Source organism: Aedes aegypti, chromosome 2 (assembly GCF_002204515.2).
Source record: "Aedes aegypti strain LVP_AGWG chromosome 2, AaegL5.0 Primary Assembly, whole genome shotgun sequence".
Lineage (NCBI taxonomy): Eukaryota > Metazoa > Arthropoda > Insecta > Diptera > Culicidae > Aedes > Aedes aegypti.
The window spans coordinates 318518116-318531525 of record NC_035108.1 but is presented as its reverse complement, the minus strand read 5'-3'; the positions used below and the strand labels follow the sequence as shown (position 1 = coordinate 318531525).

Below are 13410 nucleotides of genomic sequence, written 5' to 3'. Positions count from 1 at the left end.
AGAGCCCATTTAATTAAGGGATTGTGCTACTTTGCCCTAAATATTGATTCCCCAAATGTCGTTTCCTCGAATGCAGTCCCTAGAATGTCTGTTCTCCGAATATCCCGTTTCACAACTTCCTACATTTCAGAGTAGTGAACGGACCAGTCATCTGGTAGCACTCTGTCACTGAAAACTATTCTTGCACCTTCATGAACTGCATCACTTCTCGAAGTGAAAGGTCATTCGGAAAAATGGGATTCGAGGAAAAAGGTTATTCAGGGAACTGTCATTCGAGGAAAAGTAGCAACATCGTTTGACAAATAGTATGGAAATATAATATGAGACAAAATATAGATATTATAAACAACATATAAAACGGAAAGAACTCACCAATATAATAAATAAATTTCTCAGCATATACACAATCAACATTGATCTTGATTGCATCGCTCGTTCTCGCAAGAGCAGACGACGCAACTAAAGTACCAAATACTACTCTCCACTTGATATACGTTAGTTAAGGTCGTAGAGCAAACAAAATTTAATTGTTTTTTTTTACAGGGCGTTAAGATGCAGCTGATATACGTGAAACAAAGTATTATCACTTCAGGGCGTTGATACAGAATGAAAAATTTGATTGATTTTTACATGTCGTTACGATTCAATTCATTAATGTAGACTTAAGTTAAATTACTGCAGGATGTTGATAGAGCTTGGAATTTTCAATTAATGACCTACAGAGCATTGAGATCTACCCAACGTCCAACTTTTTTCTCCGTTTTCAGGAGGAGAAAATTTTCCGAACCATAGAAGCTGTTCGAGGTTTCGGTTTCCGTGTGTGCTGTGGCGTTTCGGATACAAGTTCCAGGAGATTGTGGCGAGAGTTTGGATGTGATCCGTTTTCTAGATTTGGAGTTCGTGACGAGCCTGTGGAAGTGATCCGTTTTCCAGATTAATACGTTCTGGAGAAGAACTTTTGGATCTGTTGGATGCAAAATATTCAAGAGGTCGTTCAATATCAGAAGCATTCCATTTTTTTGATGTTCATTTCATCTGGTTGACTTTCAAGCTTGAATTACTTTTCCGGACGTTTTTTTTTAGTTTATTTGGATTAAGCTGAGTATAATTTTTAATTTCTTTATTTTTATAATTTTACGGTAAGATACTTTAATAATACTATGTATGATATATTACTATATATTGGGTATTGGGGAGGGGTAGCCTAAGGGAGTTAATTGAACTGTTGACTGGATGAAAGTGCGTGGGGTCGCCAGCCTTTTGTCATGAGAAAACAGCCTTAGTGTTGTCTTCCAAAGGTCTTCAAAGATATTGTCTAGCCCTGCTACAACAAACCATCAGGTAGATCATACCATCCCGGTATGATTCTGCAGCCATAGGTAATCCTTGCGCTGATGGTGGCTAAATAATCATCATCATCATCATCATCACAGAGCATTGAGATCTACCTGATCTACATAGAATAAGGTCAAATTACTCCAGGGCGGTAATACAGTTTGGAATATTCAATTGATGTTCTAAAGGGCGTTAAGATGCACTTGAACTACATAAGAAAAGCTTTGAATATTCCAGGACGTTGGACAGGCTAGAATTTCCAATTGATGGCATATAGGACGTTAAGATGTATTTAATTTACGTGAGAAAGGAACAAATTAATCCAGGGCGTTGATATATTTTGACAATTTTGATGACATCAATCAGAGCGTTCAGATGCACCTGATCTTCAAAGGATAAAGCCAAATTACTCCAGGGCATTGATACTGCTAAGAAATTTCTATTGATTTTCAACAGGGCGTAAATATCCTCCAGATCTTGCAAAGATCTATATGAAATAAAACAGAATTACTTCAGACCATTGGTATAGCTTGGTCGATTGATGTTATACAAAGTGTTAAAATATTGTTGAACTATGTGAAATAAGGCCAAATTACTCCAGGGCGTTGCAAAAGCTTGGAATTTTTAATTGATGTCCTACATGGCGTTGCGATGTACCTGATCTACATGAAATAAGCTCAGATTACTCCAGGGCATTGATACAGCTTGGAATTTTCAATGGATACAGGGTAAGGTCTTAAGACAAGGAAAATATATATCGAACAGGGCGTTTATATGAATTGATTACATGACACGAGTCCAAATTTCTCAAGGACGTTGATACTGCATGAAATTTTCAATTGATGTCCTACAGGGCGTTAATGTGCACCTAAGATCTAAGATCTACGTGAGACAAGGTCGAATTACTCCAGGGCGTCAATACAGATTGGAATTTTCAATCGATACAGGGCATTGAGGTGCACCTGATCTTCGTAAGACAAGGTCAAATAAGTGAAGGGCGTTTATACATCTGGATATTTGTCCCACAGGGCGTAAAAATGCAGCTTATTTACATGAAACAAGGTCAATTCACTCCAGGGCGTTGATAAATCTTGGAATATTCAATTGATGTCCAACAGGGCGTAAAGATGCACTTGGTCTACGTAAAATGAGGTCACATTACTCCAAGACGTTGATAAACCTTGAATTTTCAATTGATGGACTACAGGGCGATGAGATGTATTTGATTGACATAGGATAAGGTCAAATTACTCCAGGGCGTTGATAGTGCTTGGAGTTTCTATTGAGGTCACACAGGGCGTCAAGATGCACTTGATTTACTTGGGATGAGCTTAAATTATTCTAGGGCTTTTAAACAGTTTGAATTTTTTTAATATTGTCCTACAGCCCTGTACGTTGAGATGCTGCTGATATATATGAGACAAGTTCAAATCACTCTAGGGCGTCAACAGATTGTATCTTTCAATCGATGCAGGTCATTGAGGTATACCTGATCTACGTGAGACAAGATCAAATCAGTCAAGGGCGTTTGTACATCTTGACATTTGTCCCATAGGGCGTTAAGATGTAGCTGATTTACATGGCACGAGTCCAAATTACTCCAGGGCGTTGATAATGCTTAAAATATTCAAGTGATTTGGGGCGTAAAGATGCACTTGGTCTACATAAGGGAGGTCAAGTTACTTTTAGGCTTTGATAAAGCTTGAATTTTTAATTGATGTCATACAGGGCGTTAGGATGCTACGGATCTATATGGGACAAAGTAAAATTACTCCAGGGCGTTGATACAGCTTGTAGTTTTCAATTTTGATCTACGTGGAATAATGTGAAATTACTCTAGGGCGTTGATACAGCTCAAAAATTTCGATGGAATTTTTACAGGGCGGTAATATGTTCTATATGAAGTTCTGAAAGAAATAGGGTAACAGAGCGTTGGTAGGTACAGATTGGAAATTTTGATTGATATTTTATGGGGCGTTGAATTGTTGTTGATTTTGCACATTTTTTTTTCTATGACTTCGGGTGAAAAATTCAAAAAAAAAATCTGAGAAAAGCTTCTTAGTCGTCGACTAAGCACGACTAAGCAGGACGACAGGGCTGGTAATGGCACGCTGTAGTTACATGCCAATTCGAACCTTACAAATGCACATTTTTCGAATCAGCATGTATACTATAATCGAACAATAACATCTGATCAAACGCCCTAATATATGCAACTTATTTGCAAGCATGACTGCGCATGCGTGCGCGCGAACGACTAACGCCGAGATCAGGTGGCGCGTTTTACCCCGCAAAAAATTAACATGCAGATAAGCAAGCATTTTGTAAAAATTGATTTATTAACTCCAGAAAAAAGAAAATGGATGGCTGTTTCTACTATTTGATAGAAAGCATGTTTGTCTATGAGATAATGAATAAAAAATGGCTTATAATAATGTTCTTCATAGCTAAAAACGCTTCCTTCCTTAGAGGGCGCGTTTTACCCCCAGTTACCCTACTGCAACGCTTGTTTCAGTGCGTGCTCTTGAAAATTTGAACTTTGGCTTCGTTTCATCTTCACCTTACATAGAATGATGTAGGGTAACTGGGGGTAAAATGCGCCCTCTAAGGAAGGAAGCGTTTTTAACTATGAAGAACATTATTATAAGACTTTTTTTATTCATTATCTCATAGACAAACATGTTTTCTATCAAATAATAGAAAGAGCTATCCATTTTCTTTTTTCAGGAGTTAATAAATCAATTTTTATAAAATGCTTGCTTATTTGCATTTTAATTTTTTGCGGGGTAAAACGCGCCACCTGATCTCGGCGTTAGTCGTTCGCACGCACGCATTGGCAATCATGCTTGCAAATACGTTGCATACATAAGGGCGTTTAATCAGATGTTATTGTTCGATTATAGTATACATGCTGATTCGAAAAATGTGCATTTGTAAGGTTCAAATTGGCACGTAACTACAGCTTGGCATTACGTTTGCTGGAATTTGAATTCAAACGGCTGTTTAAGTATTATGAAATAGGTGTGGCCGTTTTGCCCCACGAGTTGATTAAAGTTTAAGTCCTTCAATACGCTTTTTAAGGATAGATTCAACACTTTTTTTGCATGAAATACAAACTATGGGAGTGCACAAGTCGATTCTCGGTGATAGTTTCAAAAATTTTGTTGTTTATCGGCCTGAAAAATGGCCTAGAAAAAAAAACACAAAATTACAACGAAAACAGCGAAAAACGTTTTTTCGAAATTTTTACGATTTTTACCTGGAAAACACTTGAAAAAATATATATAGAGAAGCATTTTAATACATTTTCCATTATATCGGGTGAAAAACAGCGTCCCAAAGCACGTAGTTCGTTCAAAACAAGGGTGGCGCGTTTAACCCCAACGGTGCATTTTACACCCAGTTCCCCTAATAATAAAGTAGGGACAAACTTCGACTTGATTTTGTTCTGAACTTTCTAGTTGATGATAATTGCATGAGTTACTTTATCGAGAATCAAGTTCTTTTAGTAGCTATCCCTTATTCAGCAATATAGTTTCATTGGAACTCAAAATCTACTAGATGTGAACTTTGAGTTCACTGCTTAATTAAAATATAAACTTTAGGTTGTTTGGGTTAACAAAAAATCAAAACTTTGTATTAAGGTGAAGATGCATCGAAGCCACATTTTCGAGAGCACAACTCTGCGAACTGAACAGCCGTTCAAGCTGAAAACTTAATCGATTGGTCACCACCACCGTGTGACCAGTTTCAGCTCAAACCGCTGTCTGGTTCTCTAGATTAATGCTTGATTAAGGTTTTGATATTCTAACAAATCAGGCCGGCCATGTTGTATATGCTGTACCAATAGGTATAGAGAAGCTGTTGTAATACCAAAATAATAATTTACAAATAAACATTTTGAAAATTATTCTATAGCTTCCTCTTTGGTATAGTTCTCCTGTGTTATATAGAACATCCAATCATCCAATGTTGAAACATTGCAACAAATGTCAGATAAAATTATGAATAATTTGAGACAAAAATCATTGCAATCTTCTATCGTCATATATTTAGGTTAAGTTAATTGAAAGCGTTTTTCTTCTCTTATAGGCAACTGACATCCTTGACTGCTACGGTAAGTAAAATGTAATAATGTTCTAAAAAGCTTAATTCAGATTTACCCAAGCCATATGCAACCATATATCAATACACAGTATTCTTCGTAGCCAGGATGTTCCAGGCGATAAGTCGTCGCTTGCCATGGGCCTGTAGGTGAATTCCGGCGAACAATTTCTTCGAAGAGAAGAAATTTTCTTCCATTACGCACCAGCAAGAAAATTTTCTTTTCTTCGAAGGAAATACGCGCCGGAATTCGCCTACTGGTTTTACCAATTTAAAATGATAGTTTTGCCTAACACCGAACGGCTATATATCTATAAGTAATGAATGTGATGTTTAAATTGATTCTAATAAAAGAAAAAAAAAATCTTCGGAGTGCAGGTATAAGTCAGTTATTTTGTCATATTACGTATTTGAACATAAACATTTAAACAGAGGCTTCATTTACAAATTTCATAACGCCAAAAATGGACATTTTTAACACCCACCCACCCTTTCGTAACACATTTTTTATGAACATTTTTCGAAATTAATATGAGCTGTAACTTTTGAAGGACATCCATCCACCCCTCTCAATGTTATGAAATTTGTGAATAAATCCAGAGTTGTTCCATGATGTTTGGCAGATTCCTACGTATATACGTGCCTTTGATGGAAGGGATAATTGTAAAACTTTCCCCTATATTGTATCGAGTCTTGCGTACAGTAGCTTGCATGCAATCTTCGGATACGAGTAGTTCGAGCAGCAGATACAAGTTCGAGTAGTTTCTGTTGCACCCTAAAAGATTTTCACTTATGGTTTTCTAAATATTATTATGAAACATTCAACTTCTAGTCTCATAATGAGGTTTTTAGGATTATACATATGAGGTTTCTGTCTGATATTTTAGTACGATAAATTTTAATTTCCAAAGACATGGAAAATATTCATAATCCTAGATCTAATTAACTGTTTTACAATATCTTCTTGGGGTAATCCAATGTAGAGGAGATTTTTTAAGGGTGTTTCCTTGTCAACCGGCTTCGAACTGTCAGTTTTCCCTTTAAACCGCGCTGTTATTGTTTTTGTGTTACGCCGATCCGAGAGTGTTATTTCGTATTAATTTTAGTGCTATAATGTCGTTTTATAATCGTGCCCTAAAACTAAATCAGTTTTCCCGGTTCCTGCACACTGTTCCCAGTAATCTCCCAGCGAGTTCCTCCCGATCTACCTCAGGAATATTAGCCTCCCGACTGCGGGAGCCATTAGGAGTAATTCCTCAGCAGCGGCGGTTAGCCCTATGCAGCACAATAGGAAGTAATGGCTGCGTTTTCCATTATGGTCAAAGGTGCAGCTATTCTACTGAAGCACCGGATGAGCTTCCACCCCGAGGACGTGGGCGTACTCTTCCTAAACTGATGGACTTCCCGGAAATCATCTGGCCATCGATTATGAAATCGATCAAAAACTGGATAATGGTACACTTCATTATCCGGCCGTACTTTGATCGGGAGTTCAGCCTGCCGGAATTCGTCCAGGGCGCCAAACAGGCGCTGCAGGTTAGTTTTCATTTAAACATTTCAAAATATATTGATTTACGTTCTGACGCCATTTCAGGTCGTATCAGCATCCCTTGCGGGAGGTGAACTGAAATCCCTGGACGGTCTTGTCGATCGACAGACATTAAACGATTTGAAGAATACCATCGGAAAGATGTCCGTTGCGCAACGGTATGACCTGATGGTGCAGAAGGAAGACATCTATTTTTCGTTCCCGTATCAGGTTCGTAGCTATTGCAAACTGGTCCTAAATGAAGAAATCAAGCGTGTGCTAGAATAAGGGCGTAAGTCGCATGATCGATTTCTCTTCATCGATCCTCTCTTCTGTGAATAAAGGTGACAAGACGCATGTTTGTCAGCATTTTTTCACCTCAGGACGGTAGATTGCATCGCTGCCTAGCGTCGTGGAGTAAAATAAATGCAAACAAACCCGCATCTTGTCACTTTTATTCACAGAAGAGAGGATCGATGAAGAGAAATCGATCATGCGACTTACGCCCTTATTTTAGCATACGCTTGAAATTGAATTTTCATTGAATTTCTCAATATTTTGTTTCAGGTTGGCGTGATGTTTGACGAAGAGGACGAGGCGAGTCAAAAGCGATTCGTCGAGATAACTATGGTGTTTCATGTTCTAAAAGGCTTGAAAGGAATGGTGGAACGAGGTGAAACTATTCCGTTGAATGTTGGGTGAGTTTAGATATAATAACGTTTCAGCTTGGATTTTTTTTAATTTCTTTATTAGTATCATTTTAAACATTACATTCATTTCTTATATATAGGTGTTCTGTATTAGAGAACACTATCATCCTAATTTGGTAAAACTAAGATAAGCTTCCATTCACATTGTGTTAACAACATACTACATTTCATTTGCCATAGCAGTTCAGAACTTTTACAGATGAGTTGATTTCACCTAACTTAAGCTAAATATATAATGCATTTATTGTGGCAATAAAAGATTGCAGCGGTTTTATCCAACATTAATTATAATTTTATTCGCCATTTGTTCCAATGATGTTTGAACACTGGATGTTCTATGTAACTGATAAGTAATATTACTATAGAAGGGAGGGGGCTTCAAAATCATTTTCAAAATTATATTGAATCCTCTGCAGAACTTTCTCCCTGGTCGATATTGTTGCAGTAAGGTACCGTGGGGCAAGTGGGTAATGGAATTCGCATAGTTGAGATTCTTCCAATTCTAGAGACTTTAAATTGAAACAAATGAGGTCGTGTATATTCTTTAGCTTGACTCCCACCATAAGCAGCATGCTGAAATTGATTTTTATGAAAAATTGAAGAAAAAAATACAGAAAAAGTTTTTGAAAAATGTCTCCCTACTTTTCACTTGCCCCAAAAGTGGGGCAAGTGAAAAGTTTACCGTTTTGAACAATAAATTCAGAAACAAACAATTATATTCACGATTTATATTAGCTTTAACACTTGTTAAGGCTTCCTAATGAACAATAACATAAGTAACATGTAAACAAAGAAAATGTTATTCTTTTCACTTCAATTTTCTTCTGTTTAGTTATGTTAGTTGAAATGATTCGACAACATTATAACTGCAACATTTCCAATGTTAGTTCTTACATTATAGGACAGCAATTGCATTTCTGCTCTGTAGAGTTTCCACCGCTCGTTATTTGTTTTTGAGGAAGTCGGATATGACGTCGGATAACTCTTCGGGAGAAATCAAACGGAATCCTTCAATAACGTATTTAGGGTCTTTTTTATGTGGATAGACCTATACCCTATTTTTATATTTTGAACTAGCTTTACATAGACATTCCACGAGATTTCCGTGTGTTCTCTAATATTACAACTTTTCAGTCAACGTCTTCCTTTTAATTGGCTGCCCGAAGTAGACAAATTGATATTGTAATGTTTGACAACATCTTTTAGAGAATTTCCATGATTTCTAATAGCTTTTAACGCTTGAGTATAGTGTTTCTTGAATTATCAGCACGTTATATTTTTCTATGATAATTGCAAACTATGTTTACTTATGACTACTTAAAGAGAAAACACAAATTCAATCTCTAATGATAAACTTTTCACTTGCCCCACCTGATAACAAAATTGACGGTGTTTAAATTTAGTTATTTTTAGGTCTACGTCGAATTAATTCTAAAACTTTTTTATTGCAGTTTGAAACTGTCACAATGGACAATTAAGATGTGGTACAAAAAATTATTTTCCGCAACTTTTTTCCACTGAAAATATTAAAATAAGATTGTACGCCGCCAACTTGTTACGGAGTAACAGTTAACAGGTTAACAATTTTTCACTCTATTATGCAATAATAACTGAAAAATCTCAGAAATCTCTTACCTATCGTAATGTTCTCAATGACCTCAAAGGTTTACGCATGAGTTTTAAACGTTGATTCACATATTCAGTAAAATATATCAATTGTTTTCACTTACCCCATTTACCCACTTGCCCCGCGGTACCTTATACAACATGGCTGGCCTGAAAATTTGTTTGAAGATCAAAAGCTTGTTCTAAACACACATTTATAATTTTCTGCTAATAAGTAGATAAAAACATTTTATATATTTGTTACATTTAGTTTGAATGCCCTCAATGTGATTTTTGAAAGTTAAGTTTTTATCTAGTAGTAGTTTAACTTCATCCGACCAATTTATTGGGATTCCTCTCATCGTGACAGTTTCAGCTTTGAGTGGTTTCTTGTTCTAGCTGGTATTTCGCTCCACTGAAACTTAGCCCGCTTCGCTGCTTAGTGTTCTATGAACACTTCCGCAGATATCAACTGAGAGTTTTGTTTGCCAAAGTTGCCATTCTCACAATCAAATATCGTGTAGCAAGCCCGATGATACTTCATCCTCATGAAAGTCGAATCTTTTTAACGAAAAGATCCGGAAATTAAACCCAGAAATCTTCATGGTTTGGATTAATAGCTGCGGACATTAGCACAAGGCTACAAAAAGGTCCTATGAAATGTTTTGAAAGGAAAAATAACGATTTGATTACTTTATGGGAGTTCTTTCATTAGATGACTTTTAAAGGTTGGTTAAATCCCTATTTATAGACTATTTTAGTGCAAGTCTCTGAGTTTAATTGATTTTCCCCGTAGTTTTTGGCGGGTTGGGCCTCTCGGTTAAAAAAGCTACTGAATGGATTAACTGCTTTGCTCTTGCCCACAGTTGATCAGCAGAAGTTTTCTCGTTTCATTTTGTATGGGGAAAGGCATCTAACTTCAAATTACTCGTGAATGGAAGAATTAATCGAAACAATATTTGGTAGGCGTGATAGCCATCATCATCACGCACAACCGGTACCAAATATTTTTTCGAGAATAGTTCTCAATTTTGCGAAATAATTCGTTACATGCATTTCGCCATACAAACATTTTTCGCGTTACCTTTTAGCGATTTTTCGTGCATAGACACTAGCGCAAGTGCGTTACTATGTGGCGAGTAGCGAATCAGGGCATGCATGTAATCCATTGATAGGCGCCGATCCGATTGACCAGACCAATCGGAATCATAGTTCGATATTCCTCCATATTCTTGTTTACGTTCGAATGCTCTTTCGATCGAAAACCGTTTTGCATTCCCCTTTCCGAATAAGGAATATGGGATGGCAAACAAATTATGTTCCGCTATATTTTGAAACAGCCTACCCCCCCCCCTTCCCCCCTTTTCTCGCTTTTTGTATAAGCTCTCTAAACAAAATGTTAGGCTTGTCACATTATGCCTGACTCCGCTTGGAGCGTGACATAATTTGTGGACGACCCATATGTTTCAGACATTATATTATTCGAGAAATTCTAAGAAAATATCTCCAGAAATTCTTCTTATCGAAGTTTTCCAAAAGATTCTTTCAGAGTTTCTTACAGAATAATTTTGGCAGATATCGTTTTAGAATACTTCCTACTAAGATCCTTAGAATAAATCTTTAAAGAGTTTCATGAAACCTATCTGAGATAATCATTTTCTAACTAATTATGTATTTTAGTTTTTATAACAATTTTATTTTTTCGTATGAACCAGCTCCTAACAATATGTGCTTAGAAATTAGTCATATTTATCGGATTTCCCGATAGCGCTCAGTTAGGAATTGTTCTTGTGAGTGTATAATTGTGGAAATCATTGCATGTCATTTCTTAAAAGTTATTCTGAGTTAACATAATACACTTAACAGAATTAATACAAAGCCTTCGAAGTTCTTGATTTGCATTCTCTGCTGAATTACTAAAAAAATATTCTGCAATTCGAAGCAGTTCCGAAAAACATTCAGTATTAGGATATGATTTGAAAAAAAAAACACTCCATTGCTTATGAAGCATAAGATCGAAAAAAGCTTTTTCCTGACTTAACAAACTGTGACAGATTACAAAACTGGTCATACAACTTAACATCATCTATTTTAATGTTTTTACTTTCATTTTTGAGATTTCTTACGCGCCATACAATTTATTTTTAATTTCCATACAAAATATCTTACCATGGGGGGAGGGGGGGTTGAAAAACCCAGAAAATTGTCTTACGTAATTAATGGATCGCCCCAAAGAAGGAAGCCAACTTTTCGTTCCTGGTGATAATATAAATTCGCTGCTGCAGATCTCGTGAGAGCACACTCTCGCAGTACTGGACGGGTAGGATATTATCGCACGTCTCTTTTCGCCGGAAAATCGGCTTGAGCGATAGGCTTATGATTATCGCCGTGACCGATAATTTCATTCCCTGGCATCGATATTACCCTTGGCCTCAGACCCTTATCTCTCCGGAACCACCTTACGGTATTTCTTCGGGGAGGGGCCAGTGCATATAGCACAATACACACATGTAGCAGAAGTAGCCTAGGCAAACTGCTTCTTCTAGCCGACTTAAACAATGTTACAAGGGACCAGCCTCGGCAGGGCTAATCCTCTGCAGCCAACTCTTGGTTGGCGCGCCATAGGCGCTGCAAATCTAACATAATGTGAGTGACAGCCGTAGTTACTGCATTCCAGCACTCGGCATCCGCACACATTATCTCTATTATATTGTCGGGGAACGTGTCCTACGGTTTGAACTAGTGAATTTGTCATTCTAGGTTCAATTGAACGTGATCAACCAGTACACGGAACGAAACAGTGTGAAAGAGTCAATTTTCAATATTTGAAACGAATATCCCATACAATCGTATTGAATGCGCCAGCTGGTATAGTAATCAATTGAGTTGTAATTTTTAGAGAGCTTTTTTCTTATCCTAAGGTGAAGATGAATAATAGACATATAATATATAGCTGGTTGTGACCAATCGATTAAGTTTTCGGCTCAAACGGATGTTCGGTTCTCCAAATTTGTGCTCTAGAAAATTTGAATTTTGGCTTCGATTCATATTCACCCTAAGGCACATATATATGGGGTGCCCCGTTGAGATTTACATTTTTTTTGTTTAAGGGCCACTCCATTGTTTATCTTCCAACCAAGTAACATTACTGCATCTAGCGGTAAAGATAGCTCATACAAATCATGTTTCACTGCACGTATCGAGTGATGCCTAGAGCAGCTCAATTATTATAGCCAAAAATTCTTAATTCATACGAAAATCAATAACTAAGTTATTATTGGAGGTGCTATACATAAAAAAAACAGTCTTCTGCAGAGTTGTAGCTGATAAGTGTTTTTAAGAATATCAGCTTCCTCGCTCTTTTAAAAGGTAACTTTTTTTTCTGTTTCATCTTTATCTTTCAGAGTGATGCCAGAGTACCGCGACAAGATCAGTATCTGCAACTATCGTTTCATCAAAGAGTTTACCAAAGGCGTCGATTCGGACTGGACCGTCAACGTGGTGAGTCACTTCAAGCCCAGCGATCTGATTGACGAATGAGAACACTGGGGTTGCGTATCGACGGACGAAGGAAGGAAATCGAACTTTCCTGTAGCTAGTTAGTGGGATTGTGTATATTTTTTTGTGAATAAATACCAAACGTGACGAGGGTTGTTAGTGACCTACAAGAATATGAACCCTTGTTATATTTGGTGCCAACTCGTTGACCAATGCCTGTAATGCGACAACGACCATAAATGAAGAATCCTTGCAAAGCACGTGCATTAATCTTTGTTGCATCTTTGAATAAATGCATATTCATGATAGGGTTCTACTTACGCAATGATAAGAAACTGGCTTCCAGCAGTTTCGATAACAGAATTCCAACTCAGTCGGTTATTTGCAGTTTGCAATCAATCAAAAGCTTATCAATCAGAGAATGGATTCTCGTACAGATTATCAGCAAATGCAGTACAGTCAAGTATGATACTTAGTAGTAAGTCCGCTTTCAATTGCAAAGGTGAATATTTATATATAGGTATTTAGTGTGAATTGATAAGGACCAAGACAAAAGATGCGTGTCAGTGGAAATTTTCCACGAGATTTCTTCAGATACTGCTGGTAAGGAAGGGTTTAGATTGTGACATC

General features: G+C 37.1%; 1 protein-coding gene across 1 annotated transcript; it reads left to right on the top strand.

The window, feature by feature from the left end:
- Nucleotides 1–6457: 6457 nt before the first annotated feature.
- Nucleotides 6458–12989, top strand: LOC5568888 (m-AAA protease-interacting protein 1, mitochondrial). The gene is made up of 4 exons (XM_001658162.2): nucleotides 6458–6975; nucleotides 7034–7198; nucleotides 7535–7665; nucleotides 12687–12989. The coding sequence occupies exons 1-4, from the start codon at nucleotides 6553–6555 to the stop codon at nucleotides 12820–12822; spliced, it is 855 nt and encodes a 284-aa protein (XP_001658212.1). The 5' UTR covers nucleotides 6458–6552; the 3' UTR covers nucleotides 12823–12989.
- Nucleotides 12990–13410: the final 421 nt, after the last annotated feature.